We start from the raw sequence: 26,258 nt of genomic DNA on the forward strand, positions 1-26,258 counted from the left end.
CACCTTCCAGCTCTCTCCCAGCACTGGCTCACAATTAGGATGCCCAGCTCCACACATAAACAAAGTGTAAATGCGTCTGCGTCATGTCTAGCATAGGTTTGTGTGTACCATTACAGTACAAAATAATATGGTTAGACTAACAGTTGGACCTGGCCATTTCTGCAGGGTCACCCCCAAACATTTTGCCTTCGTCCTCCTTTCTTTCTGACCTCGTTTTTGTTCACTTTAGGACTTTGGGCACTTTACCACTGCTAACCAGTGCTAAAGTGCATATGCTCTCAACTCTAAACATGGTAACATTAGCTTAAGCACAATTGACATATTTCATTTACTTGTAAGTCCCTAGTAAAGTGTACTATATGTGCCCAGGACCTGTAAATTAAATGTTACTAGTGGGCTTGCAGCAGTGATTGTGCCACCCATTCAGTAGTCCTTTAAAAACGGCTCAGGCCTGCCACTGTAGAGCCTGCGGATGCAGTTTTAAACTGCCATTTCGATCTGACAAATTAAGCCACTTGCCAGGCCCAAACCTTCCCTTATATTACATACAAGTCACCATTAAAGTAGGCCATAGGCAGCCCCAAGGGTAGGGTGCAATATATTTAAAAGGTAGGACTTATACTTTTGAATTTTACATGTCCTTGTATTGAAAAACTCTCCTATAGGTTAACAAGGGGATTGACTTAAAACATCTTTTTAAGTGTATTTTCCCATTGGGCAGATGGAAAATGTGAGTTTAGTGTCTCTGGACTCACAATTTTAAAACACATCTTTTTGTAACTTTAGTTTTTAAAATGCAAGTCTGAAAATGGCACTTTTACAAACTTCGAATTTTCTTACTTTAAATATTGTGTGCCTCTGCCCATCTCTGAATACACATCTGGGTCAAGGTGAATGCTGGGCTTTATGCATTTCCTCTAGACAGTCACACAAAGGGAGCTGGGGAGTGACATTTGCATCCTGATGGCTCATCACCAGCAGATGGGCCTTCATGAGGTAGATTGGGAGAGAGGAGCGGACACTTGCACTTTAATAGGGCTGTGCTGTCCCCAAATAAAGAGATGCATACTCCCCTGTAGTGCATCTGATGCCAGGGAAGGAAAGACAGGGACCTTCTGAGGTTCAAAGGTCTCTTTGATGTCTCCCCCACTTCAAAGGTGCCTTTGGGTATAAGTACTGAACCCCTGACACCCCCAAATTCAGTTCACTTTGGGGTCTTGATGAGATTCTGCAACAAAGAGGAGCTGTGCTGCCAGGAGGGACTGCCACTTTGCTACTTGCTTTGCTGTGTTGGTCTGCTGACTGCTGTGCTGCCAGGAGGGACTACCACTTTGCAACTTGCTCGGAGTTGGCCTGCTACCTCTTGCAGTGAGGGGGGATTTTAACTCAAGAACTCCAGGGGCTTGCCCCATGTTGTCGAAGTCTCAGGGGCCATCAAAGACTTTGCTGGCATCCACACAATGGTGGATTGCCGCTAAGGATCAGTGCTTTCAACTTTCCTGATTGGCATGTGTCCCGAGCTGCAGCCGAGTCCTGCACCCCGGATTGGTTTTACCCAGGGCACACACCTCAATTCTGGCTGTCCACCACCTGTGCTCATGGCTTCCCAATGCGCTGCTTGCAGCAACTGAGAAGAACGCAGCATTCGAGGAAGCCCTCATTAAGCATGGCTCCGCAACACTTGTGTTGCCGGAGCAACCAGAGTGATGCCTGAGGCTCGCGCGCCAGTGGAGCGAATGTTGCAGGCTGATGTGGACTACAGTCTGTAGTCTACCAGGAGGGCGCCACGACCAGTATCCTGTTGTTATCAAACTACTGAGGCCGGTCCCATGAAGCTGATGTTGCAGCTCACGATCGCCTGAGGAGACCTCTGATGACGCAGGCCAACTGCTGGGCGGTTAATGCTGCACACCAGAAAGAAGGTACTGTGACCCCGTTAGCCACACGGGCTTTCACCGGCAGTGGGAAGTAAGAAATTCACCATCATGAGGGACCGAACGAGGTCTCCTGCATGCACCTTCTCTTCTACACCTAACCATTCTAGGGGCTTGTGGAGCACTGTTTTCACCCAATTCAACGTGATGGAGTCTGTCGATCCCCGACGAGGATCATTGCAATCCCAATAAGCTTACAGTCGTTCCCACATGTACTGATTGCATACATTTTTGAGCCCTTATACCTGGACAAACACTTACTGGATTTTTGTTGTTTTGGTCACATTTACATCAGATAAAAAGTCTCAAATTTTCTGACCTGGTGTGGAATCTTTTTGTGGTGTTTTCATAGTGTTACTATCATTAATGAGTTGCACAAACACTTTACACATTGCCTCATAAGTTAAGCTTGACTGCTCTGCCCAAGCTACCACAGGATGAGCACAGGTTAATTTAGAGTGTGTAGTTGACTTATCAGGACTAGGAATGTTGTCTCTACTTGGACAGGGTGCAAACCTCTGTCAACTAGAGACCCCATTTCTAACACTAACTTTAAAACTTGTCCCACTTCAGATGTGTGTTGTACAATGTAACACACATGCAAAATGGGAAACGTTAAGAAAAGTGAAAGTATTTCTCCTTTTTAAGGCCAGCTTCATAGAGGAGTTATTTTTTTGTGTAAAGCCCCGTCTACTTTTGTCAGTAGATAAGGCTTTCCATCAAAATCCATGGGTGGTTGAATGGAAATGCCAATGTACCACCTATGGAACACCATTGATCCAAAGTAATGCAACACAGCGCAAAGCGGCTTTGTGTGTATTCCAGGAAACCTTTTAGTACATTTAAAATAAACTTTTTGTTCAGGTGTGCGACACTTTTGTGATGCAAATCCAGCACAAGACGCTTCTAAATCTGCACTCAAGTTCACTAAAAGCATTGTCGTTAGGGCTGGTGCTGGGTGGATTCAGGTGCCATAACAGGAATGTTTCTCAGTTCATATTTAAAAACACTTTCAATAAATATTTCTCAGTACAGAGATTTAATCTGATGCACTAAGGCGAAATGCTTTGGTGTGCTTAGAAATACGCTTACTTGAATTTTAAAGACACAATTTCATTTTCTAACATGATGACTGTAGCATGATTTGCATGCCAAATATTTTAAGAGTTCAAATCGTGCACAGGCTCTTCGAGCCAGAGCGACCATGGGCTCGGCTCTTCATGCTAATTTGCTGGCTCGTTCACCTTTACTTGCATACAGATATATGACAGGAGGAGGATCAGTTTGGAATGGAAAGGAAAGGGATGCTCAGTAGGGAATGGAGATCACTAGGGACTAGTTGGCTTTCCTTCTCGTTATTGCGGGCACGTTTGCTCAAACAGAATGATGGGAATGCAGATTTATGGGAACTGACAGGTATGCCTTCTCGTTATTGCAGGGAAAAGGTGTCAGACTACAGGAGTAGGACTGAGAAAAGGACGTTTTCTACTTCGGGAATTATCTATAAATTTCATCACACGGAATAACCCATCATGGTTATGTGGGAATTTATAATAATAAAGATCACTGTTTGAAATGCTGCTGGAGTGAGCCTTTTAGAATGGTGAGGTAAGGCTTTTCATGTTTTCCTCTGTTCTAATTAATAAGGCAGAGGCACAAAGCAATAAGCTTGATGTTTGATTGAAAGGAACTGGAGGAAAGAAAGACCATCTCATAAGAGGATGGGGAACTAGGTGAGCAGACCCTGATAGTCACTCGCATCTAATACATTTGAGACTATTATACATCCTGAAAGTTCAAAATATACCAAATTGCTTAGATGCACACTATCAAATTTAGAACATGCAAAGCGGCTATACCATGTTTTACAAGCATTATGTGAAATATACAAAAAATCCCTAAATATACAAAACTATTTAAAAGACTAAGCATACTCCACTACACTAAGAGCTAGAATGCTGTCTAGTGAAATTATAGAAAACAGAAAACTTCTCACGCTTTACCTGAAATTGTTGCATCCAAGAACCACACCTACAATATTTTTGCCAATGTCGTGAACATCTCCTTTTACAGTGGCTAGCACTATTGTTCCATGGTAAGGATTCTAGACAGACAGACAGACAAATATTTAAAATGAAAGCGTTTGTAAAAGAAATGGCTTATACTGAGTTAATCATGGAAATAACTAAATTATTGTACCTGTTAATAATAGTCTATAATGATTCTCATCAAAAACGCACACCACACATTTGTGTTCCATTTAGCCTTGTAAGGTGGAGTATAGTGCCATGGTAACCCATGGTAATTCAGAGTTAGAGTGGCACCTCATGCACAGCTCATCATAACACACCTGGACCTGTGGAAGGACAGACGTGCAATGAGCCTGTTGTCTGTCAACTGTGTTGAAACCTGAGGGGCTGAACTTGTTCATACTTCTGGGCTACACTGGCTAACCTAGAGTATAGCTACAGGGACATAACATGCTTCAAGAGGTCTTTTTTTCATGGAGGGCCCAGTTAGCCAGTAGCAACTGGACCCGGACTGGACCTTGCTAGTGGCCTCTCCTGGAGTGAGCCTTGGCCTCTAATTGTGGTACATGAGGTCCAGGGAGCCTTAGAATAGATCAACAGAATTCGACCAGACTGTCTGCAAATTTGGAACTTAGAAACTTTTTGGACTTCCAAGAACTCTGAACCATCAGCACGACCTCATGGGAAAAGTTTCCACCTATGCTAGGACCTAATCAGATATCGCATTAGGATTGCCCAACTAAAAGATTTTGAGCTCTATAAAAAAGTGACTAAAGGCCAGATGTACGAAATACTTGTTGTAAAATACTGGTCGCGACCAGTAATTTTGTAACTAGTGTGGAATTTTGAGAACCAATTTAGGTACAATTAGGTGGTTTTATAGAACTCAATCACAATCAGATCTAGCTCAATAATGTTCAAGAGGTAGAACACAAACTGGGGCGTGCTTAAAAAAAATAAAAAGGTTTCTGACATTTTAAAAGTTTGAGAGTAGACAGTGGTCCCTTGGTCTGTTGCCTACTCCCCAACAATTCTTTTTTTAACATTCACAAAGGGAAAGGGGCCAAAAGGGATCCGGTCCTTTTTGCAAATGGCTTGCCACACCATGTTGAAAGTCTGTACAATTTGAATTTTTTGAGACCATATGTCGGTCGCAAACCATTGATACCACAGGAAATCGCTATTTGGAATGTACACCCTTAAAGACGCATATTAAAAAAAGGCAATTTGTATTCTCCTCTAAACCCATTTTGTAATGTGGTAACCTGTTGACTAATCACAAAATGGGTTTTGTATATTACATCAAGCATTTTTGTAGTCAGAAATTCTGATTCTGAGCACTTGTGAGCAAAAACAATTATTTGTACATATGGCCATAAGTACAAAGGTAGAAATCTTGACCGTGCAAAGGGACGAAAAGTATCAAACCGAGAGGATTTCGGTGCCTGTAAAATTTTACTCTTACTGCTAAAACCAACAGGTTCAGGAGGATCCCCTGCACTAACAGCCACCTCACTTCGCGAAGACTTTACCAGATACAGCCCACAACCTTGACCTCCTAGAGGATTTCCATTTCAGGTAACATTTTTGACTCGGACAACTCATTTGGGGTATCCAACCATCACAGCTAGCCCTAAATTGTGCCTAGGTCCTCGTAAAACACAAACTGTGACTTAGGATTGGTACTTTACTTTTTCTTGGCGCTTATTTGTCCTAACATGTTAAAAGTTCATATATCAGGTTCCCCTTATTGGATTTTAGTCATTTTGGTGTAATTTTTCTCTATTTTAGAAATTTGTTGTAGGATTTTTACTGCGTTGTTTTTTGACTTTTTAATTGTTTTGGTACTGCTAAATATGATACACATTTTTCCTTAAGTTAAGCCTGTCTCCTCTGTGCCACAGCAACTAGAGGTTGAGCTGAGCTTTACTTGCTGAACTTGTGTGTTGGACTGAACAAAATTATGAACTCCCATCCTTCCCAACTAATAACCCATTTTCATAAACATGTCAACACCACACCTCTTGAAAGGTAAATTCAATGCAAGGATCTCAGAAGTGGGAGTATTCCCCCACAAATTGTGTGCTCATTCTGCAATCAAAGTGTTGATTCAAGGAGCTAATAAGAGGCCTGCTCCTAAGTACTTAACTTTCTATGATAGAGTTAGGGTTGTTCTATGGCCTGAGGGTCAACTTAATAGTAGTAACGTGTGGTCTGTTCTCACCAGTACAAGAAGCTTGGTATTGTCGCCATTTATGTACACAAAGGTCTCTTTCACATAGTAACACATGTTCTAGGACTCTCACAATGATTTCCTAGCTTTGTGGCTAGCTTAACACAAATGTAGACATTGATATAATCTGCTTACATTTAGAAAAGTGCCCAACATTGCTCTAGAATTTCTGCTAACAGGTGAATGCAGCCAATAAACTGTAAAAAGACAAATGACTCCCTTGGGTGGCCATCAGCTCATAGTATGGATTCAAGACTCCATCAATCCATCAATCCAATGCAGACTTTTTAGCTCCACTTCAAAAGAACCACTTATAATCTAAAGGACTTCTAGACAGCCACACTTATTAGCTATTTAAATATAATCAAAAAGGACTTGTGATCAACCGTTCCTCGAAAGATTCACTTGCCAGCTCGCTATGGTGAGTCAGATTTAATCAGGACACGCTATTTTTAGGGCCTACTTGTCTGGTTTGGTGAGTAGGAAGACAAACTGACTTTTGAGCTCTGTCTCTGAAAGCGGAGCAAATGGGACAAGATGAGATTTAAACACAGTGGTCCCTAAACAAGGACGATAAATATAAGGAAAGATGAATATAGACTCAGTCACACGCTTAGTAGGATGCAGGCTTGTGTTTCACTTTATTGTTTTCGTGTTAATTTTACTAATTAAAAGCATTTCTGTCCTCCTAGAAAGCTTTAAATATAGTACTGACTCTGAGTCTATATTCATCTTTCCTCATATTTATCGTCCTTGTTTAAGGACCACTGTGTTTAAAACTCGTAACTACCCAAGGTCCCTGACCAACTGAATTGGGTTCCCTTGTTCATTATAGCAAGATAAAATGTAAATGCATCTTTATTGCTTACAAAGTGAATGAGCAATAAAGATACCTGTAAATCTTGTTATCTTGTCACATTTGCTCGACTTTCAGAGACAACGGTCAAATACATTACAGTTAGGTCGAGTACATTTTTCAAGTTACTAGACCTGCAGGTCTAGTAACATTTTTATTATCTTTTGAGCCATGGAGTGTCATGAAATTGAGGAAAACTTGCAACTTGTTGGACCATAAAGGCAATATTCCATCTTCCCAACGATTCCCCACCTACTTGATATCTCCAGGTGTAAGACTGGATATGGAAACTCATCAAAGCAATGAGTAACAGATGTTTAAGCAACCACCTTCATAGAGCTTTTAGGTCCTGGATGTGACGATGGGTATCTGTAAAGGGAACTTAAGAACTACTACAGCAACAGGGAAGAGTGAAAGATTCCAAACGTGGAGTCCTTTACAATACCTACATTTAGGTTCTCCTTAGCCAGGGAAAGAACAGAATATCCGATGAGAAGAACTCAATTCAAGAAAGCGCCAGCATCATGGGCACAACATCAAGAGAAAAAACATCCCCAAAGGTGGGTGTTGACACCCTTAAAGAAAATCCATTTACTTTGAAAAAGAAGTGGAGGTGTATTGGAAACAAAACTTTTAGTCCTACAGAAACACATCACTTAAGAGACCAGTTTAATGGCACTTCCCTGAAGCAGAACTGAGGTAGTTCGTCATTTACATTTGAGGGAAACAAATTCATGTCTGGCACCAGATCCCCTCCAAGAGAAGACTCTCTTGGCATTCACATGAGGACTATCCAAGCCAACTAACTGAGCCACTACTAAGGAGATTTTGTGTGTAAGCACCCTGATCCACAGAGTTAAGCTTTTGCTACAAAGAGCAAAACAAACACCAAATCCCCTCTTTGTATGTAGATCTTAGCTATTGTGCTCTGATGACTTACATAACAGTTAGCTTTCATCAATCATTCTCTAGACAACAAAAAGTTGACAGGTGGCTGATACAACACATGATGCAAATCCTAGCCTTCACAAAATAAAGAAATCCAAATCAGGTACCCAGGGATTAATACACTAGGAAACCAAGGCATTCCCACAGATCACGTGCCTTTTGCAAGGCCTGGAAAACTCATATTTTTTAAGACCACATTCATTGCAGAAAAACTACTAAGATATTCAGTCAGTAGCCTCTATAAAATGTTAACTGTTTTCCCCTTTGTGAAAATTCACAATGCATTTTCCTGGTTCTTTTCCCACTGCTATCACTTACATATCTTTGTTGCGTGAAACAACATCTGCTGTTTATCATAAAGGGCTCAGTTGCTTAATAGAGCTCAGTATGATTTACCTGATAGTGGGCCCAATATCGGGGGCAGCATTAAATCAGGAAGGGAGAACAAAGGGTATTACAAGGTACATGGAGCTAACATTCAGAAATTAGGAATTACCTAGAAAATTAGAAAAATTGCATGTGACCCCCCTGGTTATTCCTAATTTTTCCCTGTAGTTTCCTGCGGGCACTTTATATAGTGTCAGCAGCTGAAGTATCGGGATGAAGTGCACTAGATCATCAGTGTTTCTGTGGATCTTGTAATTCCGATGGAGCAGTAATTCTCATTACGAGCCCCACCTGAATTATAGGGGCACACATGAGACGCTTAATGTTTAGAGAGTATATGGAAATAATAAAAATCTATATTCACCTTAGCTAGAGAGTATATGGAAATAATAAAAATCTATATTCACCTTAGCCAAATCAAAGAATACCAGCTAACACTGCAGTAGTAATACAAATATTGAAGCACACTTTTTTAGTTATCCGTAATCATTTTCCACTAGGTAAAGAGAAAATTCTTAACAGATGAACTCTGACCAAGTGGCAATTTATAATTTTATTAGCCACACATGCTATTTAATAGAAACTATATTTGTATTTTGGTAAGAATAAATGTTAACACAGATTCTAAGATGATGCACCTCTTCCACTGTGAGTATTTAATATTTTACAAACTCTGATGTATGCTTGTAAACCTCAACGAATACTCCTCGATAAGCAAGACCAAATAAATAGACATCTGCCTCTTTTCCTTAAGCAAAATAGACACTCTTGCCAAGTGTAATACAACTTACTACTCACACGAGTGCTCTTGATCTGGCAAAATAAACCAATTACCAAAGATTTATCATTTAACTCCAGCCTCATCTTAAGTGCCTTTCGACTGTACTAAACTTTTCCCTCCTCTTGCACCCTCTCAAAAAGCACTAGTTGAATCCACACTCTCAGCCAGCAAATTAGTCTTTTTATTAATCTTATAAATCACCCTCATTCGGAGCAACCTACACCCACACCTACTTCCCTTTTCCCTGGGGTCTTCTCCCTTTACCCTTCCACCACGGAAGCTATTATGCATTTACTCCTGACTGCCAACCGATCTCATTTTCCGCCTAACCCTGATGGCCGACAGATCAGGAAAGTCACTCAAGCTCATCTATTTTTCTCTCCTGCCTTGATGACCACTTTGATCAGGTACTCTTATGTTTCTAATCATGTTGTTTTAAAGCAATAAGGTCGAACAATTGCCCAAGAAACCAATTGAGAACTTTACTCTCCATTCAACTATTACTCTATTTCCCATCTTCCATTATTCTCAGAACCTTTTGAACAATTTGTGATCAACCACCTCCCTTTCTGCCTCTGTCCATAAACTATTCAATACCATACATATGATTTTGCCAACTCCATTCACCAAGAATGAACTTTCAAAAGTGTTTAGCTTCCTTGGCATGCTCTTTCACACCATCAGTCACCACAAGTCACAAAAATACTTTCTCATCTTCCATCAAGTGGTGACATTTCACACAATCAAACACTGAACCTTCGGCACCATCCTGGCAGTGAAAGAATAGCCTACGGGGCAACGAGACAGTGCCTGTTGAGCTGGCCTGAGTGGTCTGTGCGTGGTTGTTTTTTTGGGCTGTTTATGGGCCTATTTTATGGTCTACTGGGCCAGTTTTGACTCTTTCCATGTTATTGCCACAAACATTCCCTACAGCAAGCGCAAATGCATGTTGCCTCCTCTGCTTGCAAAAAACCTAGACAGCATGTCTTTCCAAGTTCAAGACTTCCTGATTTTCAAATGAAGAGGCCACTTTCTTAGCTATTTGATTCACCATTGGTGGCCACTTTAATTTTGGTGCCTGGGCCTATTTTCTGCCCCAGCCCAAACCTGCCTCCTGGTATCCCAGAGGAATAATGACCGTTCTTAACTAGGTTCCCTCCTACCGACTTCGAATGCTCCTTTTTTGCATCCTACCTTCTTAGATTAATTAATTCCCACCTGGGGTTTCTGCCTCCTATAGCCTCATCTCCTGCCACTGGACATCCCTACGGGTCAGCCTTAGGCCCACTCCATACCCTTCACTAACTACATCATCACCCATGGCAACATTATACTCCTTCAGATTCTTTCCACCACTTCTTTGCCAATGACACAAAAACTATCGGTTAAACCCATCCTTATTTCCAAAAGCTCAAAGAAAGAGCTGTCTGACACTGGAGAGAACATTGTTTGTCTATGTTTCATTTCTCAAAAATAGGAATCCAATTCCCAGTACCCATCAACCCCACTACAATATTTACTCCCATCTCCTCCCCACCACCCTTCACTCAATGCACACTCACCCATTACCAGGACTGAGCCTACTGTTTTGCTGAAGCACGAAGCTGGCGCTCTTTATCTCCTCCACTAACAGTGGAGGAGAAAATGTAGTCCACTCCCAAAATGTGTTACTTTGGAAACTAAAACACCTAAGCCATAAACTGCAACAGTTACTTCTACTGTGTGATAACATAAACAATTGTGTGATGCATGTATCTAAAGCACTACTTCATATGCATACCCAGGAATGGTCTTTACATACAGCACTCAATTTCTCCACAACTGGGATTGCACAATATAAATACCTATTCATACACACAATAAAGACAGTCAAAGGTTTTCACTACTGATATCCAAAGGTCCCTTCCACAAGTCTTTTATCACTGACAATTCCCAATTGGCACTTACTATACCCTCATAGTTGGCTTCCCACAGTAATTTTCCCCTCCTCCTCGCAAAATTAATAAGTGTGCCATCTCATATAAACTTTCACCTGCCCTAACACAAACCCAGCAGCTCCATCAATCAGCTTCTTTTCTACAAAAAAGGGCATACTCTTCACATCTTTGAAGCAATGAGTCACACCTCACCCATGCTTCCCATGCTTACCTCTTAACATCGGCCTATATTTGTTTGTAAATAATTTAGCATGGAAATTTACAAAGATAGGTGTTCTCTTTTACTACTATTTTTTCAGCACCATAATGTTTGCAATCATTCCACTAACTAGCCTTCGTGTACTGCTTGCTACTAAACACTGTGTTTCCAGTAAATTCAGATGATACACTACAAGGATGAATAAACTGATTGAACTTTCCCAAAAAGCTTTGAAGAACATGGTCAGTGTGGCCAGTTGCTGGAATACACAACCTAGAGTCTGGGTATGAGAAGCACATTTTTTGCCGTTTTCTTCACATGAAGAATGGCAAGAAATCAATGCAGACATTAAGAACATTCTCGTCCTTTTTCTTTTACAGTTTTGATCTTTTAACAAGAAATATTGTGCTTACCCATGATGAAAAAATATACTTACATCTTCTTCTACGGAACCTGATAGAAGCCTTGCCTCCTCTCTTTCCTTTTCCATAAAGGGAATGAGGTGCCCAACAGCTTTTTTCATCACTCGTGCAGACTTTATCACCTGTAGCATGAAAAAACAAAATACTTCAGGCACTGCACATTAGATGTACCCTCTTTGGCATCCACTTTATTTATACTGAAAATGTTATCATTCTTACAGCAGAGATAGATTATAAATAGAGTCTCTGACTTCCTTCTCTGGAAAAGTGGCATGCTTTGTACTTTTAACCAAGGCACTTCTTAATGTTTATTTCATCTCCTCGATGCACAAGGAAACTCAGATGTCATATTTTACTTTAACGGTGAAATTTGTTGGGGCATGGCCTGGTGCCAATGAAGATGGTTGCAATCTGAGAGTGCTCTCCCATCCGTTGGTTGAAGTCCCCACAAAAGTCTGTATAACTGATCCCAAGGGACTACAACGCGCAAAGCGAAGAAGAAAAAGGAAGCAAAAAAAGGTGGCACCTACTGTCTCAGTGGTCCTATCTACACAGTCGATGCAGCAATTAAAAAGTGCAACACCCACTCCCTGGCATGGTATGGCCTTGCTGATATCTGGTGTGACTGAAGCCTGTTGCTTGGCATAGGGTCAGCTTGGGAGTAACTGGAGTGTGTTGCAAAATACATAGCCCAATGGATGCCAGATACTGAACGCACTAACTCCTTACAGCATGTGTGTGGCAAGCTTAGGACCTAGGAGGCTAACTATTTGAACAGTAATGCAAGCAAATGTGTACATGATTGCCATATTTTATTGGGAACTACATTTTCACATTAGTCGCATTAACAAAACAGAGAAACTGGAAATTGGCTGCTCTCCAAAAGCTGCAAAGCTATGAGCAGTGATCACAGTCACGTGGCCATCCTGCATTCTTCTGATCGCACTTGGAAGGAAGCAGAAATAGTTAATTTGCTCACTTTCTGTGCACATCTGTAAAAAGGACATTGTCCCTTTGGCTTCTTGTGTCTCCAAGAAACCTGGTCCGTTGAGCCTGTTCACCTAAATGGGTACAGAACCTTTCATGCTGCAGCTTTACACTCTAAACGCGGGAGGAATATGGGTGGACTTTGCATTTATATTTCGAATTTGATGGGTGTTGAGGATATTAAGGTAATTAAGTTGGGAATTTGTTATCAGATCCTATTAATTCGGATGGTCTCCAAGGTTGATATCATTTTGATTAACATTTACAATAATTTGCTCAAACGCTTTGTTTCAGATCTGGTCTCTTCCTTGATTAATGAAATTCACGGGATTATAACCCCGAAAGGGAGGGATTGCATTATTGTTTGTGGGGGGGATTTTAATCACAATTTTTGTGGTCAAGATCGGGGGGTTGTGGATTTATAGGGGCGGGTGCGGAAGCCACGTCCCCACACTTTTCCCATCTGGACGGGGGTGAATCCTTGAATGATATGCTGGCATCTTTTAATCTAGATTTCGTTAACAGGTTGTGCTCCCCTTGTGTAGAGTTTAGCGCAACTTTTGTGGGGAGAGGGCTTGGCACCATTATTGATTTTATTGTTGCTTATGAAAGTCACGCTACTTGGTTTGCGGATTATTCCACTCATTCTGTAGGATTTAGCGATCATCTCCCCCTCTCCTTTGCCATTAATTTACCACAGGCCAAGTATAGTTCACTGATTGAAAGACTGTCTTGGTTAAAAATTTGTGATATGCCCAGACAAAATGGCTACGCTATTAAATGGAGTCAGAATGACATGGAGGTAACGCATGCCAAGATAGTCAGGGGATCCCTTGCCTCAATTGAAATGTGTCTAGACGTAGAGACCTCTCACGAGGATACATTGTCAGCCTTTGAGGTTATTACCCGGACCACTCGAGATAGTTTGTCCCGTCCGGAGAGAGGTCATACTTCTAGGTCGACTACTAATTCCTGGTTCGATGCTGCCTGCTCTAGGGCGCATTCTCGCCTCATAGCTGCGTTACACAAAAAGGTAAGGGACCCGGTAGAGGTGGCCACTTGTAGGAAAGCTTATCGCCTAGCTCGGATTAACTGTAAGAATAACATCAAATCCGAGGCTTGGAATAATCTGGCTAACGCCGCACAATTCAAGGATAGTGCCCTATTTTGGCGCGCAGTTAACGCACCATTTTTTAGGTTGAAAGTATTTTATTAAGTACAGCAGTACAGCAGTGAAGGCATAAGTGTAAAAGGCAATAAAAGATAATCACTGACAAAATAAATCAACGCTTCCTCCAGGGCTCGCAGCCACCTATAGAGTCTAATAGTCCCAGCCTTGTCAGAGCCGCCCCAGGTGGCTTGCTCGTGTATTGTACTCAAGCGTTGGACTGTATGCAAATAACAACCCCGCTGTACTTCTCTTGCAACGAAACAAACCATCCCACTCCTTATGGCTGAGTGTTCTCCCCAGTTCTCTGTCCCACCTCTCTCTACAGGGGTTATAAAAATGAGAGGGCGGTGGTTGCAACATTTTATACAGATCAGATATCAGTTTAGCGTCCGCCGTACGCGTCGCTAGCCACCTTTCATAAGGCAACAGGTTCCTGTCTGCTGACTCCCGCACCTGCAGCTGCAGGGCCCAGTGTCGAACCTGCCAATACCTCATCCTGTCTGCCTCGGTCAACTGGTAATTCTCTTTGAGAGCCTCAAAGGGGAGGACCCCGTCCTCACCATATACATGAAAGAGTGCTCTACAATCCCTCCCCCGCCAGTGCGTATAGGCTCCCGGTTCCGTCCCCGGTGTGAAGTCTGGGTTGTCCACAATGGGCGTGAACGGAGAGGGGAACGTGGTGAGGCCAAAAGGTGTGTTAGTGGCGTCCCAAATCCTCAGCGGCACCCTCGTAATATAGGATGCATAGAGGTTCGGGGGACGGTGCGGTCTACGCAGGAACGGTATTTCTTGCAGGGGCCGGCCCGCCACCGCCTGATCCTGGAAGAGCCAGTGCTTGTCTGACTCCCACCTGCTCCATTCCACCAGGTACCTTAGCTGTGACGCCTGGAAATACTTTTGAAGATCAGGGACCCCCCAGTCCACCTGCCTCCGGTGCTAAAGTCGTCAATGCCCTTTTTAATTCGGGGCTTGCGGCCCTGCCAAACAAATCGGGACAGATCAGTCTGCATCTGCCGTATCCAGCCCCGAGGGGGCTGTAGCGGAAGCGCACGAAATAAGTACAAAATCTGGGGTAAGACCGTCATCTTAATCGCCGCTATTCTTCCTAGCCAGGATATCGTCCCCTTGCCCCATCTCCCCAGCTCCTCTTTAACTTTCTTGCTCAGCCCCTAATAATTAGCCGCCACCATCGCCTGTAACGTGGGAGCTAGTAGGATACCCAGGTATGGCACGTGGTGCCGCGACCATTGAAGCGGGAAACGCCTCTGCAGGTCCCGTCTCGTCGCAGGCGTCAGGGAGACGTCCAATGCTATAGATTTCCTCACATTCATTCGAAACCCAGCTGCTCCCGCGAAGGCATCGAGCTCCTCCATACATGCGGGTAAGGCCCGCCTCGGGTCTTCCAACGTGAATATTACATCGTCCGCATATAGGCTGACCGTGTGAGTGTACCCTCCCATCCGCACCCCGATCGCGCCCGGATTCTGCCGCACTCTCTGGGCAAAGGGCTCCATGTAGAGAGCAAAAAGAAGAGGGGATAATGGGCACCCCTGCCTCGTGCCACGCTCAATATTGAAGCGCCTCGAACCGCAGCCATTGACACGTACCGTAGCCGACGGGAATTTATAACAGTTAAACACCATGGTCCTAAATTTCTCCCCTATGCCCATCCGTGCCATCACCCGTTCCAGATACGGCCAATGCACCCGATCGAACGCCTTTTCGGCGTCGACCGAAAGTAGCATCCTCTCCCCTGGGATCCGTGAGGCTTTTTCCAGTACATGCACTATCCTCTTAGTATTATCTACCGTTTGCCTGCCAGGTACAAAGCCGGATTGGTCCGGTTCAATCAGCCCAGGGAGATACTGCGCCAATCTTGCAGCCAGGATCCCTGTATATATTTTGAGATCGACATTTAGAAGGGAGATTGGTCTATACGAGCTACACTGAGTCCTGTCCTTCCCTGGTTTAGGTATAACTGATACAGTCGCCTGCAGGAGATCTGGCGGGATAGCACCAGGGCAAACAAAGGAATTAAACAGCTTGGTCAGTATGGGCGCTAAGATCGTGCAGAACGTTCTGTAGAAGAGAGAGGTATAGCCGTCCGGGCCCGGGGCCTTCCCGAGTTTCAGCCTGGAAATTGCCGTAACAACCTCCTCAATCCGAATCTCACGTTCTAGGTAATCGGCCTGCACCGGAGCCAGGGACTGGAGAGCCACCGAGTCCAGATACTCATCGGGCTCACCTATCACCGAGCCATCCCCCGCGTAGAGCTCAGAATAGAATTGGCGGAAACTCTCAGCTATGTCTATGTCTTCGGTGACTGACTGCCCCCCTGCCACCGCTATTTCCTTTACTCAACGGCTTTGGTGCGCAACTCTGAGCTTGGCTGCCAGTAACCGGCCACAGCGATCCCCCCCTGTATAGTATGCGTGTTTTAGACGCAGTGCTGCATACTCAGCCCTGTCTAAATCCAAAGCTGAAAGGAGTTTCCTCGCCGCTTTCAGCTGTTTCCAAATTCTGGGCGCCCTAGTGCGACGATGTACTTGCTCCAGTTCCCTGACCTTCTGCGTGAGCTCCTCCCGCTTAACCTTTCTCTCTTTGTTTTCGGCTGATGAAATTGCTATGAAGTTTCCCCGCAAAACCGCTTTGAGTGCTCCCCATTGGGTCGCTAAGTTGGTGTCGGGGTTGGAGTTTTGCAGTTGAAATTCCTGCACGGACTCTGTTATGTGCTGCACCACAGTCTTTTTGTGTAGGAGAGTGTCCCGAAGTCGCCAGACCACACGTTGTGCCGGGATCGACGGGGGGAGGAAGGTCCCCGAGACCGGCGCGTGATCCGAAAGAGAGATGACCCCCACCTCGGAAGCAGTGGCCATGTCTCGAACCGGGCCAGAGACCAGCAGATAGTCCAACCGAGCGTATGTCTTGTGTGCGTGTGAGTAATAAGTGTAGTCCCTATCCAAGGGATGAAACCCCCGCCAGAGGTCATGTAAATCCAAATCAGCTAGTTGTGTTTTCACCGTATTTGACAATTCCCCAGTCTGTGGGTAACGCTGCGCTGACCTATCCAGAGAGGAATCGAACACCAAGTTCAGGTCCCCTCCCAAAATGATGTGCCTGTCCGGTGACGCCGTGACATCTACTAATGCAGTGTGGAGGAATTGGTCCTGGTGCTCGTTTGGGCTGTAGACTGACCCTATGGTAAACTGCAGAGGGCCCAACTTAAACCTATAGGCTAGCAGCCTCCCCTTCTGCTCTACGAGTTTGTGTAGGACTTCCCCCCTAAAGGATTTAGACCCCCAGGATAGCCACTCCAGCCGTTTTCGTGGTATTGGAGGAAAAGAACTGGGTGGGGAAGGAGCGGGACCGTAACCTATGGCAGTCTCCGGCTAGCAGGTGCGTTTCTTGAAGCAGACAAATGTCCGCCTGAGAACCCTCTAATAAGGAGAGAATTGCTCTCCGTTTCGTGGGATTGTTCAACCCTTTTACATTCAGGGTCACTACTTTCAACCCCGCCATACCAAATCAGAGTCACCTCGCCTCAGCGGCCGGTCCGCAACAGGGAGTACCAAATTATCGATCGAATAGGCCTGCGAGCTCTGGCAATGCTGAACGGACTCAACTAAAGCACCGGACAGACCCGTCCCCAACTCCCCCCTCCCGGTTCCCCGGACCCCCAATCCCCAACTCCCCAACTCTCCCCCCTCCCGTTCCCCAACTCGAACCCCAAACTCCCCCCACTCACCCATCTCTCACTACCCTCCCGTGACCCTCAGTCCTGATAGTCCCAGTCCTGCCCTTACCGGGCAAGTCTGTGGTAAATTACCTTCGTGGGCGACCTGCCACAAGCATCCCTCCTCCGCCCCCACACCCCCACCCCCCCCCCCGAGCCTGCTCCAACAGTAATGCGTAGTCATTCCCCCCCCCCGGAGCCTGGTTATGCGGTCAGTGCCACTTCATCCTCGACCGCTGAAGACCTGGAAACAGTTCGGATTGCATTTGCCATCTCCGCCCTGATGGTGGGCGAGCCTGGTCTCCGTGATGCGGCAGACGACCTGCGTCTCGAAACTCTCCGCCAGCCGCTGGTGGTAAGATCTCCCCTCCCTGGCGTGGAGGATTCCTCCTCTTCCGCAGTGATCCCCAGCACTTTGCATACATCCAGGAGGGACCGTAGCTGGTGTGATTCTCCATTCCATCGGAAGATGAGGCGAAAAGGGTGCCCCCACGAGTAGGGCGTGTCGTGTTGCCTCAGGAAATCTGTCGCAATCTTAAACGCCCTCCGCTTCTGGAGAGTGGTCGCGGACAGGTCTTGATACAGCGCCACTGGATGACCTCGGAAAGAGATCGTCTGCTTCCTCCTCGCCTCAGTCATGATCCGCTCCTTCAGCGGATAATCTGGAAGGAAAGCCAGAATGTCCGGGGGGGGCCCTGTCGCCCGTCGTTGCGGTCCCACTCTATGGGCTCTATCTATCCTAATGGGGAAGTCTGCAGACTCGCCCAGGATGTCACGGAACAGCCCCTGCAAGTAGTCCATTATGCCAGTGTTCTCTTCTGAGGACGGCACTCCCCGAACCCTAATGTTGTTCCGCCGGGATCTGTTCTCCAAGTCCTCATTATGCAGTTGTAGATCTATGTGCTGGTCTCTGAGGCGGAGCACCTCCTGCTGCAGGTGCGTGATCTCCTCGTCTTGCCTCTGCGTGGAGCTTTCGACCGTGGCCACTCTCTCGCCGAGTCCATCCACTTCTCTACGTATTTCGCGCACTTAGCCAGCCACTTCCTGCTTTAACGCCTGAAAGTCCTCCCACAGCGTCCCAAAAAGTGACTCCAGAAATGATCTGGTGACCGGGGGCTCTCCACCGCCCCCCACTTGGGAGCTGCTTGCACCTCCCGGCGGTGTTGGATGTCTGTCCCCTTTACCTTGGGATTTGTGAAGCATCTCCGGGAGTGTGCGATTACTCCCCTTGCCACCCTTCTGTCCTGCCATCAGTCTTGTGCACCAGCAGCGTGCGCGTTATGAACCGCGACACCAGCCGAGCCGACGCTTAATTCCAGGCCTAGAGCACCAGTGCCCGTTCCCGGGTGCCTCCGCTGCCGCTGATCGCCCCAGGTGTTTGCAGTAACAAAGGCCCGGGCCTACAAGCCGCCCGGCCGGACAGCGAGTTGGGTGCACCACTGCACCAGCACCAGCCGCCGCCTCTCCGCGCTCCGCGAGCGCCTCTCCTCCACAGGTCCGTCGGCCCCCCACCGCAGCCGGCGCGGTGATGTCGCAGCGGCCCCGGACCAGTGCACCGCCTCCCAAATTCTACTGTGCCATCCGGCGGAACCCGCTGTGCATTCAATGTCCGCGCACCCACGGGGTGCCTTCCCCTGCTCAGTCACTGCTCCCAGGGGCCACTACCCCTTCCCGGCTATGTGTCATGGGCCAGGCGCCACCGCGGCCTCTAGTCCTCCCTGGTGTGGCGCTCTTCAGACACTTGCTCTCTGCGGGGTCGATCTGCAATATCTCCGGGAGCTCCGCGTCGCACTACGCCCCCCCAGCTAACTCCTCACCTCCTCTGCCGAAATCGGGGAGGGGGGGTGGATGAGGGGGGATTTTGCGTCCAGGGCCCAGCTCCGTCTCAGTCCGGCCCCGATGCTCCGGTCCTGCACCGCTCCAGCCTCAGAGTGCCATCCACAGAGCGCCTGGGACCTTCCCCGCCGAGGCTCGCCACTCCGCCAATGCCGCCTCGCCGGCGTTCCGGGCCTCCGCTCTCTTCCGGCTAGGCCGCAGCCACGGCCTCGATTAGTCTCCGGGGCGGGCCCGGGGCTCACCGCGTCACCGGGGATCCGGCCAGCCCACCCCGGTCTCAGGTTTCCAGCTCCGCTGGGCCGCAGACGTGCTCCCGTGCACCGCAGGACCTCTCGCCGAGACTCGCCACTCCGCCAATGCCGCCTCGTCAGCGCTCCGGGCCTCCGCTCTCCTCCGGCCAGGCCGCAGCCGCGGCCTCGATTAGTCTCCGGGGCGGGTCCCGGGCTCACCGCGCCACCGGGGAACCGGCCAGCCCACCCCGGTCTCAGGCTTTCAGCTCCGCTGGGCCGCCGGCGTGCTTCAATACCTCACAGGACCCCTCTCTTTGATCCCCCGGGTCTGTGCCACCTTCAGCTGGGCCCAGATCCGGCCCGCTCCACCACCGCTGCTCGGGGCTCCAGCAACCGGGCTCACCGCTCCTGATGCTGCGGCCGGCGGGGAACCGGAGCTCAACGCAGCCGCGTTTAGAGGCTCTCCCAACCGCGCCCGGTCTTCCGGGCTGGCGAGGGGGGAGAAAAGCGATGTTTCAGGGCTCAGGGCCTAGTCGGGTGCGGGAGCTCGGGAGGAACACGTCCGTTCACTCCGCCATCTTGGCCACCCACCATTTTTTAATGAAGTGAACAATGCAAGGATAGAGGTTGCTATCAGTGAGAACTCCTGGGTTGACTTTTTTTCAGAAGTCTATAATCCGGAGGGGATTCTAAAGCTAGCTGACATAGAGGATATGGACAAGGTGGCATCCGGGACCTTTCGACAAGTTAATCTGGGTATCTCAATTGGCGAAATGTCCGCTGCTATTGAGCAGAGTAGGGGAGGCAAAGCCCCAGGCTTAGATGGGGTTCCTATTGATATTTTTAAACACTCAGTTGACTTATGGTCCCCCATTTTGAAGAGAGTCCTGGACGGAAGTTGCGAGCGGGGGTTTCCCAAGACCTGGTCTGATTCTATTATAATTCCCATTTTCAAGAAGGGAGATAGGGAGAGTCCTTCTTGTTAACGCCCTATCTCTTTTCTTGACTCTTTTATGAAGATCACAGGGAGGGTTGTCCTGAATCGGTTACTATCTTGGGTAGAAGAAGCAGGAGTGTTATCCCCGGTTCAGTACGGCTTTCGAGAGGGGATGGGCACCCTCGAACAGGTCCTGAACTTTACACTTCTTCAAGGGAAATATGTTCAGGCCAAGGCGGGCAAACTATACGCAGCATTTGTTGACCTGAGTGCCGCATTCGACTGCGTTAAGCACGATCGTCTGTGGAAGGTGTTGGAAGAACTTAAAGTGGAGGAGGCCATTATTTCTTTTTTAAGGCAACTTTATGCTGGGGCAAGGGCCAGGGTGAGATTTGGAACCGGAGGAGAATGCACGAAGCCCTTCCACGTGAAGCGTCGAGTGAGGCAAGGGTGCATTCTCGCGCCCCTTCTTTTTAATTTATACACTAATGACCTAGAGGCTGTTTTGGTGTCCAAAGTTATTGACTCACCCAGAATTAATTTTAAACAAGTGGTGTCCCTATTATATGCGGATAATGCCGTCATTATGGCCAGGACAGAGAGAGGTCTGCAGACAGCCCTAGATGCCTATATTAATTTCATGGATTCAAGGGGTCTGAAAGTGAATGTGAATAAAACCTTCGTGATGACGTGCGCCAGGGGTAAATCCAAAACCTGTAAGTTGTTTGCATGCAGGGAGAAAGTGCAGGCAACTAAATCTTTTTCATACTTAGGAGTAGTTCTCGAGGGTGGGGGGCATTGGGGTCCAGCCATTAGGAGCAGGACCCTGTCCTTTAAAAAAGCGACTGCAGCACTTATGGCCTTCTCACAAAAGATGGGTAAAAGACCCCCTGAAATTTTACTAAAAATATATATGGCCAAATGTGTTAGCACGGCCATATACGGTGCCGGTGTTTGGGGCATCCAAGACACCAGGGAAATACAAACAGTAGAAAATGCTTTTTTAAGGTTTATTTTAGCTGTACCTTTTAGTTTATCTGTGTATAATTGTCACGCTGAGCTGGGTGTTCGTCATATCAGTGATCTGATAGTGATGCAACCACTGTTACTTTGGCACAGGGTTTGGACTGCAGTTGACCTGGAGCTGAACAGAGAGATTATCCGCGATGTTATGGCCCTGGATAAAGCATATAAAATTGCATGGCTAACCTACATTCAAAAGTTTTGCCAAGATATGGGGAAACCCAAGTTCTTTACTGCACCAGAGGGGTTATATAAGATCATGAGGAAAGACCTAAAGAACAACTGCTGGTACCATATGGAATCCCTGCGGCTAGGGGTTGAGCTCAATAAGGGCTCGGTCGTGCGGCATCAAATGCAGCTAGTTTCTGGTAACATGCAACCCTACTTTAATTGGTGTACTAAGGGATTTGATAGGTTCTTACTCACAAGGTTTAGATTCGACATCTTCTTTCGCCTTGTTTCATTTCCAAAAACTAATGATTGGACCAAAATGCTCTGTAAGTGCCCATGTGATGGGGTGGCCGAACAATCAACCCTCCATGTGATTTTCTTTTGTGGATTTTACTGTAAAGAGAGAGCCCAATGGATCAAACCTTTTCTGAATAATAGTGGAACATGGTACCAGTGCCGCTCAGCCTTACTGTATCTCCAGTTGTTACAAAGCTTAGTTAGATAAATATATATTGTGTAAAATGCTTATGAAAACTGTACAGGAGTTAGACAGAGTAGGGAGGACCGATTAAATATATTAGAGGCATGATAACAGTTTACCCTAATTTTACTTCTGATTGCTGAATTTGTATTATAAATATTATTCTGATACATATAATTTGTATATGGATAATGCACAATAAATAACCAATCACTGGAAAATACAAACGTGTGTGTTATCTGTTTCTGTGAAATAGGGTGAGGCTTCACCTACAATACCCCCTAAAGATGAGGAATCCTCTAACAGGTTTTGTCCGACTCCTCACACTACCTATCTAACAGAGACATGAGTGAGACGCACATGCCCCTTCTCCTTTTGTTCAAAACCGGTACAATGCTTATTATTTCCTTTTGGGGTTAAGGATATCTACTGGGTGTGCCCCACTAAACAGTGGAGGACACAACAAAACCACATATGTAAAAAATAAGTAAATCTGGATAGGGCCATTAGGCAAAATGTCCATACTACAATAATCCTGTGCTCCCTGGTTCTCATTTCATAACCTCTGACAGACAAGTACTCTTTGCTGCACGGGAGCCCCGTGTTCTGAGCCTCTGGTCAGACACTCTACATGTTTTGAAAGACGTTGTTCATCAGGAAAACACTTGAGTCCTATAAAGATGGAGGTAATCCTAGGTAGACCTCCTCTTCACATGGGGCTCCTGTACCAATTACCAAATCATAACACAACTAATGTTTGCTGGTAGCTGATTATTAGTCATGGGCTGAAGTCCTTCTCTATGAAAAGTTGGGGAGGAGGCCTACTGGTACTCCCTGGTGAATCTGTGTAGGTCATCAAGACTGGTTCTCTCCTCTCCCTACAATGGTCACAGTAGTCAGGCTTTTGAGCATCTGGCTTGGGTCTATGAAGTCCTTGACAGAACAGGGAAGTTTTTTTTGAAGACCCGCTATCCAGCCAACAATGTACTTTTCACTTATATTTAATGATATCAGTCAGGAATAACAAGTTAGAAGTATGAAGGCCCCAGGAGATGAGCACCACAGCTGTCAACGTTCTCTATCCATCATCACATTCTACCATACACATTCTGTTACATCATCTAATATAAGCCCTTTTGTATTGTATTCTCTAATAAAAGCTCCGACTAATTTCTACATTCTAGACACCACATGTCTCTCTACTTTCACAATAAAAACAAAATAAGCATAACATAGATAAACAATGGCTAAAAATAATTTGAAAAAGTTGCATATAACTATGTACATGATATAGTCATAAACTAAAATTAACAAAAGAATCATAAAATTTGCTAGACATTTTCCTGGCCCTTGTACTTCTCTGTCACATAAGATTGCTTTGATCTTCCAATAGTTTATTCATTCCCCTTTCCAAACTTGTCAATCTTGGCCAGGCAAGACATGTTCTACCACTGCCCATTGGTACTTTTCACAGCCTGACCTTTTATGTCAATTATGCGAGTAGGTTCCTTGAACTTTGCCTTCCCTTTGGAAACATCAACGGATCTTTAATTCAAACATACTCCCCCACCATAAAATTGACATACCGCTTCTTTTTTTACACCTCTCAAAGTTGAATGTGTCACTGGAAAATTTGGCCTTGCATGCCTCACCCAACACATCGCACTCTTCACCTAAAGCCTTGATTTTCCAAAAAGGGTTCAATAAACAGCCAAATGTCCTGCCTTTCATCAACTCAAATGGTACTGAACCAGTAACATAGAATAGTGTAGACCTGTAAGCCCATACTAAGTCTCTGATTGCATTTTCACAATCACCTTTAGCCTTAATAGAACTCTTAATGCATTCCATCAGTACCCTCTGAACCTCTCGACTTTACCATTTGCTTGGGGATGATACAGTGGTGTGCGTAAATGCTTCCGCCCCACTTTAGTTAAGATGTCTAACATGGTGAATGAGGTGAATTGAACCCCGTTGTCTGTTAATAGTTCCTCAAGAACCCCTTCCTTGCTGAACACAACCTGTAAAAAACAAATCACTGACTTAGTGTTGGGTTCCAAAACACCTTTCAATTCTACCCACCTGTACATATGATCTATTAATACAAGTAAATACTTCATACTGTTTGGTAAAACATGGAAAGGATCTAAAAAATCTACTGCAACACTATGCCACACTACGTCTGGACACAACACAGGCTTCGGAGAAGGTGTAAACATGATTGAATGTTTGGGACTATAAGAACACTGTACACACTCCATTACCAAAATCTGCACCTCTCGATCCACAATAGGCCACCAAGTCATGCCTAACTCTGCATTTTGCACCCGACATCTCTAAGTGACCAGAGTGAGTCGTCTCTAATATTCTTTGTCTGAAGCACCTTGGTGGGACCAATTTGCCACCCTTAAGTAGCAAACTGTTTCCTGGAGATAGCTCGTCAGCAATTTTGCAAAATGGCTGTAAACTCACATCAACTGAATTTTCATTAGGCCAATCTGTGATAGTAAAGTTCATGTCCTGTTTCAACACATCATCCCCTCAAGGGCATTTTGCCACTTTTCCAGATCAGAACAAATCACCCTGTCCTTAACACTTGCAATGATGCATTCCTCTATTTCCTCTTGCTCATTTGTATCCAATTTACCATCCTACAAGAGTAATCCAGATAAAAAAAACCTGCATTTAAGTTCTTTCCTCCTGCAATGTGGGTGGCAGTAAAGTTGAATTCCAATACCTTAGTTTGCAGTCTTTCCAACCTAGCTGTTGCTCTCTTTATCTTTGAGCCGGACAATATCTCAACCAATGGTTTATGGTCCGTCCTTAACCAAAACGTCCTTCCCTACAGATATGGTTTCAATTTTTCTATACCCCACACACAAGTTAACATCTCTTTCTGTATCACTGAATACCTCAATTCCACTTCCTTCAACCTCCTGGATGCTAATCTAACCGCTGCTTATTTGCCACCAACCATTTGTGACAGAACTGCTCCTGTTCCATAAGAGCTAGTATCAACTGTCACATATGTTTCATGACCTTCAGCATAGGCCTGGAGTGCTGGAGCTGCTACTATACTTTGTTTAACTGGAATTTCTCCTGACAAGCAGAGATCCAAATCAAGTCTGCTCCTTTCTTTAATACGCCCCTGAAGCATTCCGCGTGCCCTGAAAAGTTTGATACATTTTGAATAAAATTCACACAATCCAATATATGAGCGCAACTGAACTTTATCAGTCTGATGGGGAGCATAGACGATACCCTCTACAGTACTGGGTTTTGGTTTCACCCCATCCTTTGAAAGACTATGACCAAGATATTCAATTTAATTCACCCCAAATATTCATTTATCCTCTCCAACGGTCACTCCATTCTTTTTTTTAAAAATTATTTTTATTAACTCAAGGCATCAAACAAAAAAGACACAATACAGATGAATCAAATTATAATCTGCAGTACAGTAATAGAATAGGAGGAGGTGAAACGAGGAAGGGGAATAAAACCAAAAATATAGGCTTATTAGCAGCATCATGGGGAAGGAGGAACCTCTAACACTGAATCTCTAGGTGGAGTACATAGTTCACCCCTGTACTGATTCCATAGAGTCCAGATTGCGGCCCATTTTCGAGGACGCCCTCTCGCAATATATACAGTTTTTTCGCGGAACATACTCCAATCCAAATCCCTCTTCCAGTTCTCGATGGTGGGAGGAATTTCAGCACCCCAATGTTGGGCGATATTTCTTTTTGCAATCATGTAGCTCAGTGCAACCCACTTTATTTGCGCATTATTAAAATCAGTAGGCTCCCATATATTTAGAAGGCACCTTCTTGCCTCCGGCAACAGCAAGACACCCGTAACCTCCCGAATAATAATGTGTATCCTACCCCAATATTGAGTCATATATCGGCACTCCCAGCAGATATGTAGAAAGGTACCTACCAATCCACACTTACGTCTAC

The 26,258-nt window shown here is 45.5% G+C and overlaps 1 protein-coding gene across 1 annotated transcript in view; it reads right to left on the reverse strand.

The window, feature by feature from the left end:
* The window catches only part of MTR (5-methyltetrahydrofolate-homocysteine methyltransferase), a 585,842-nt gene that overhangs the window by 187,072 nt on the left and 372,512 nt on the right, over window positions 1-26,258 (reverse strand). The window contains exons 21-22 of the mRNA XM_086926839.1: window positions 11,742-11,849; window positions 3,938-4,038 (exon numbers count right to left, since the gene is read on the reverse strand). Of these exons, the coding sequence (XP_086782965.1) occupies window positions 3,938-4,038; window positions 11,742-11,849 (209 nt within the window). The remainder of the gene's footprint in view (window positions 1-3,937; window positions 4,039-11,741; window positions 11,850-26,258) is intronic.

The sequence above is a fragment of the Lissotriton vulgaris genome, chromosome 6, assembly GCF_964263255.1.
Source record: "Lissotriton vulgaris chromosome 6, aLisVul1.2, whole genome shotgun sequence".
Taxonomy (NCBI): domain Eukaryota; kingdom Metazoa; phylum Chordata; class Amphibia; order Caudata; family Salamandridae; genus Lissotriton; species Lissotriton vulgaris.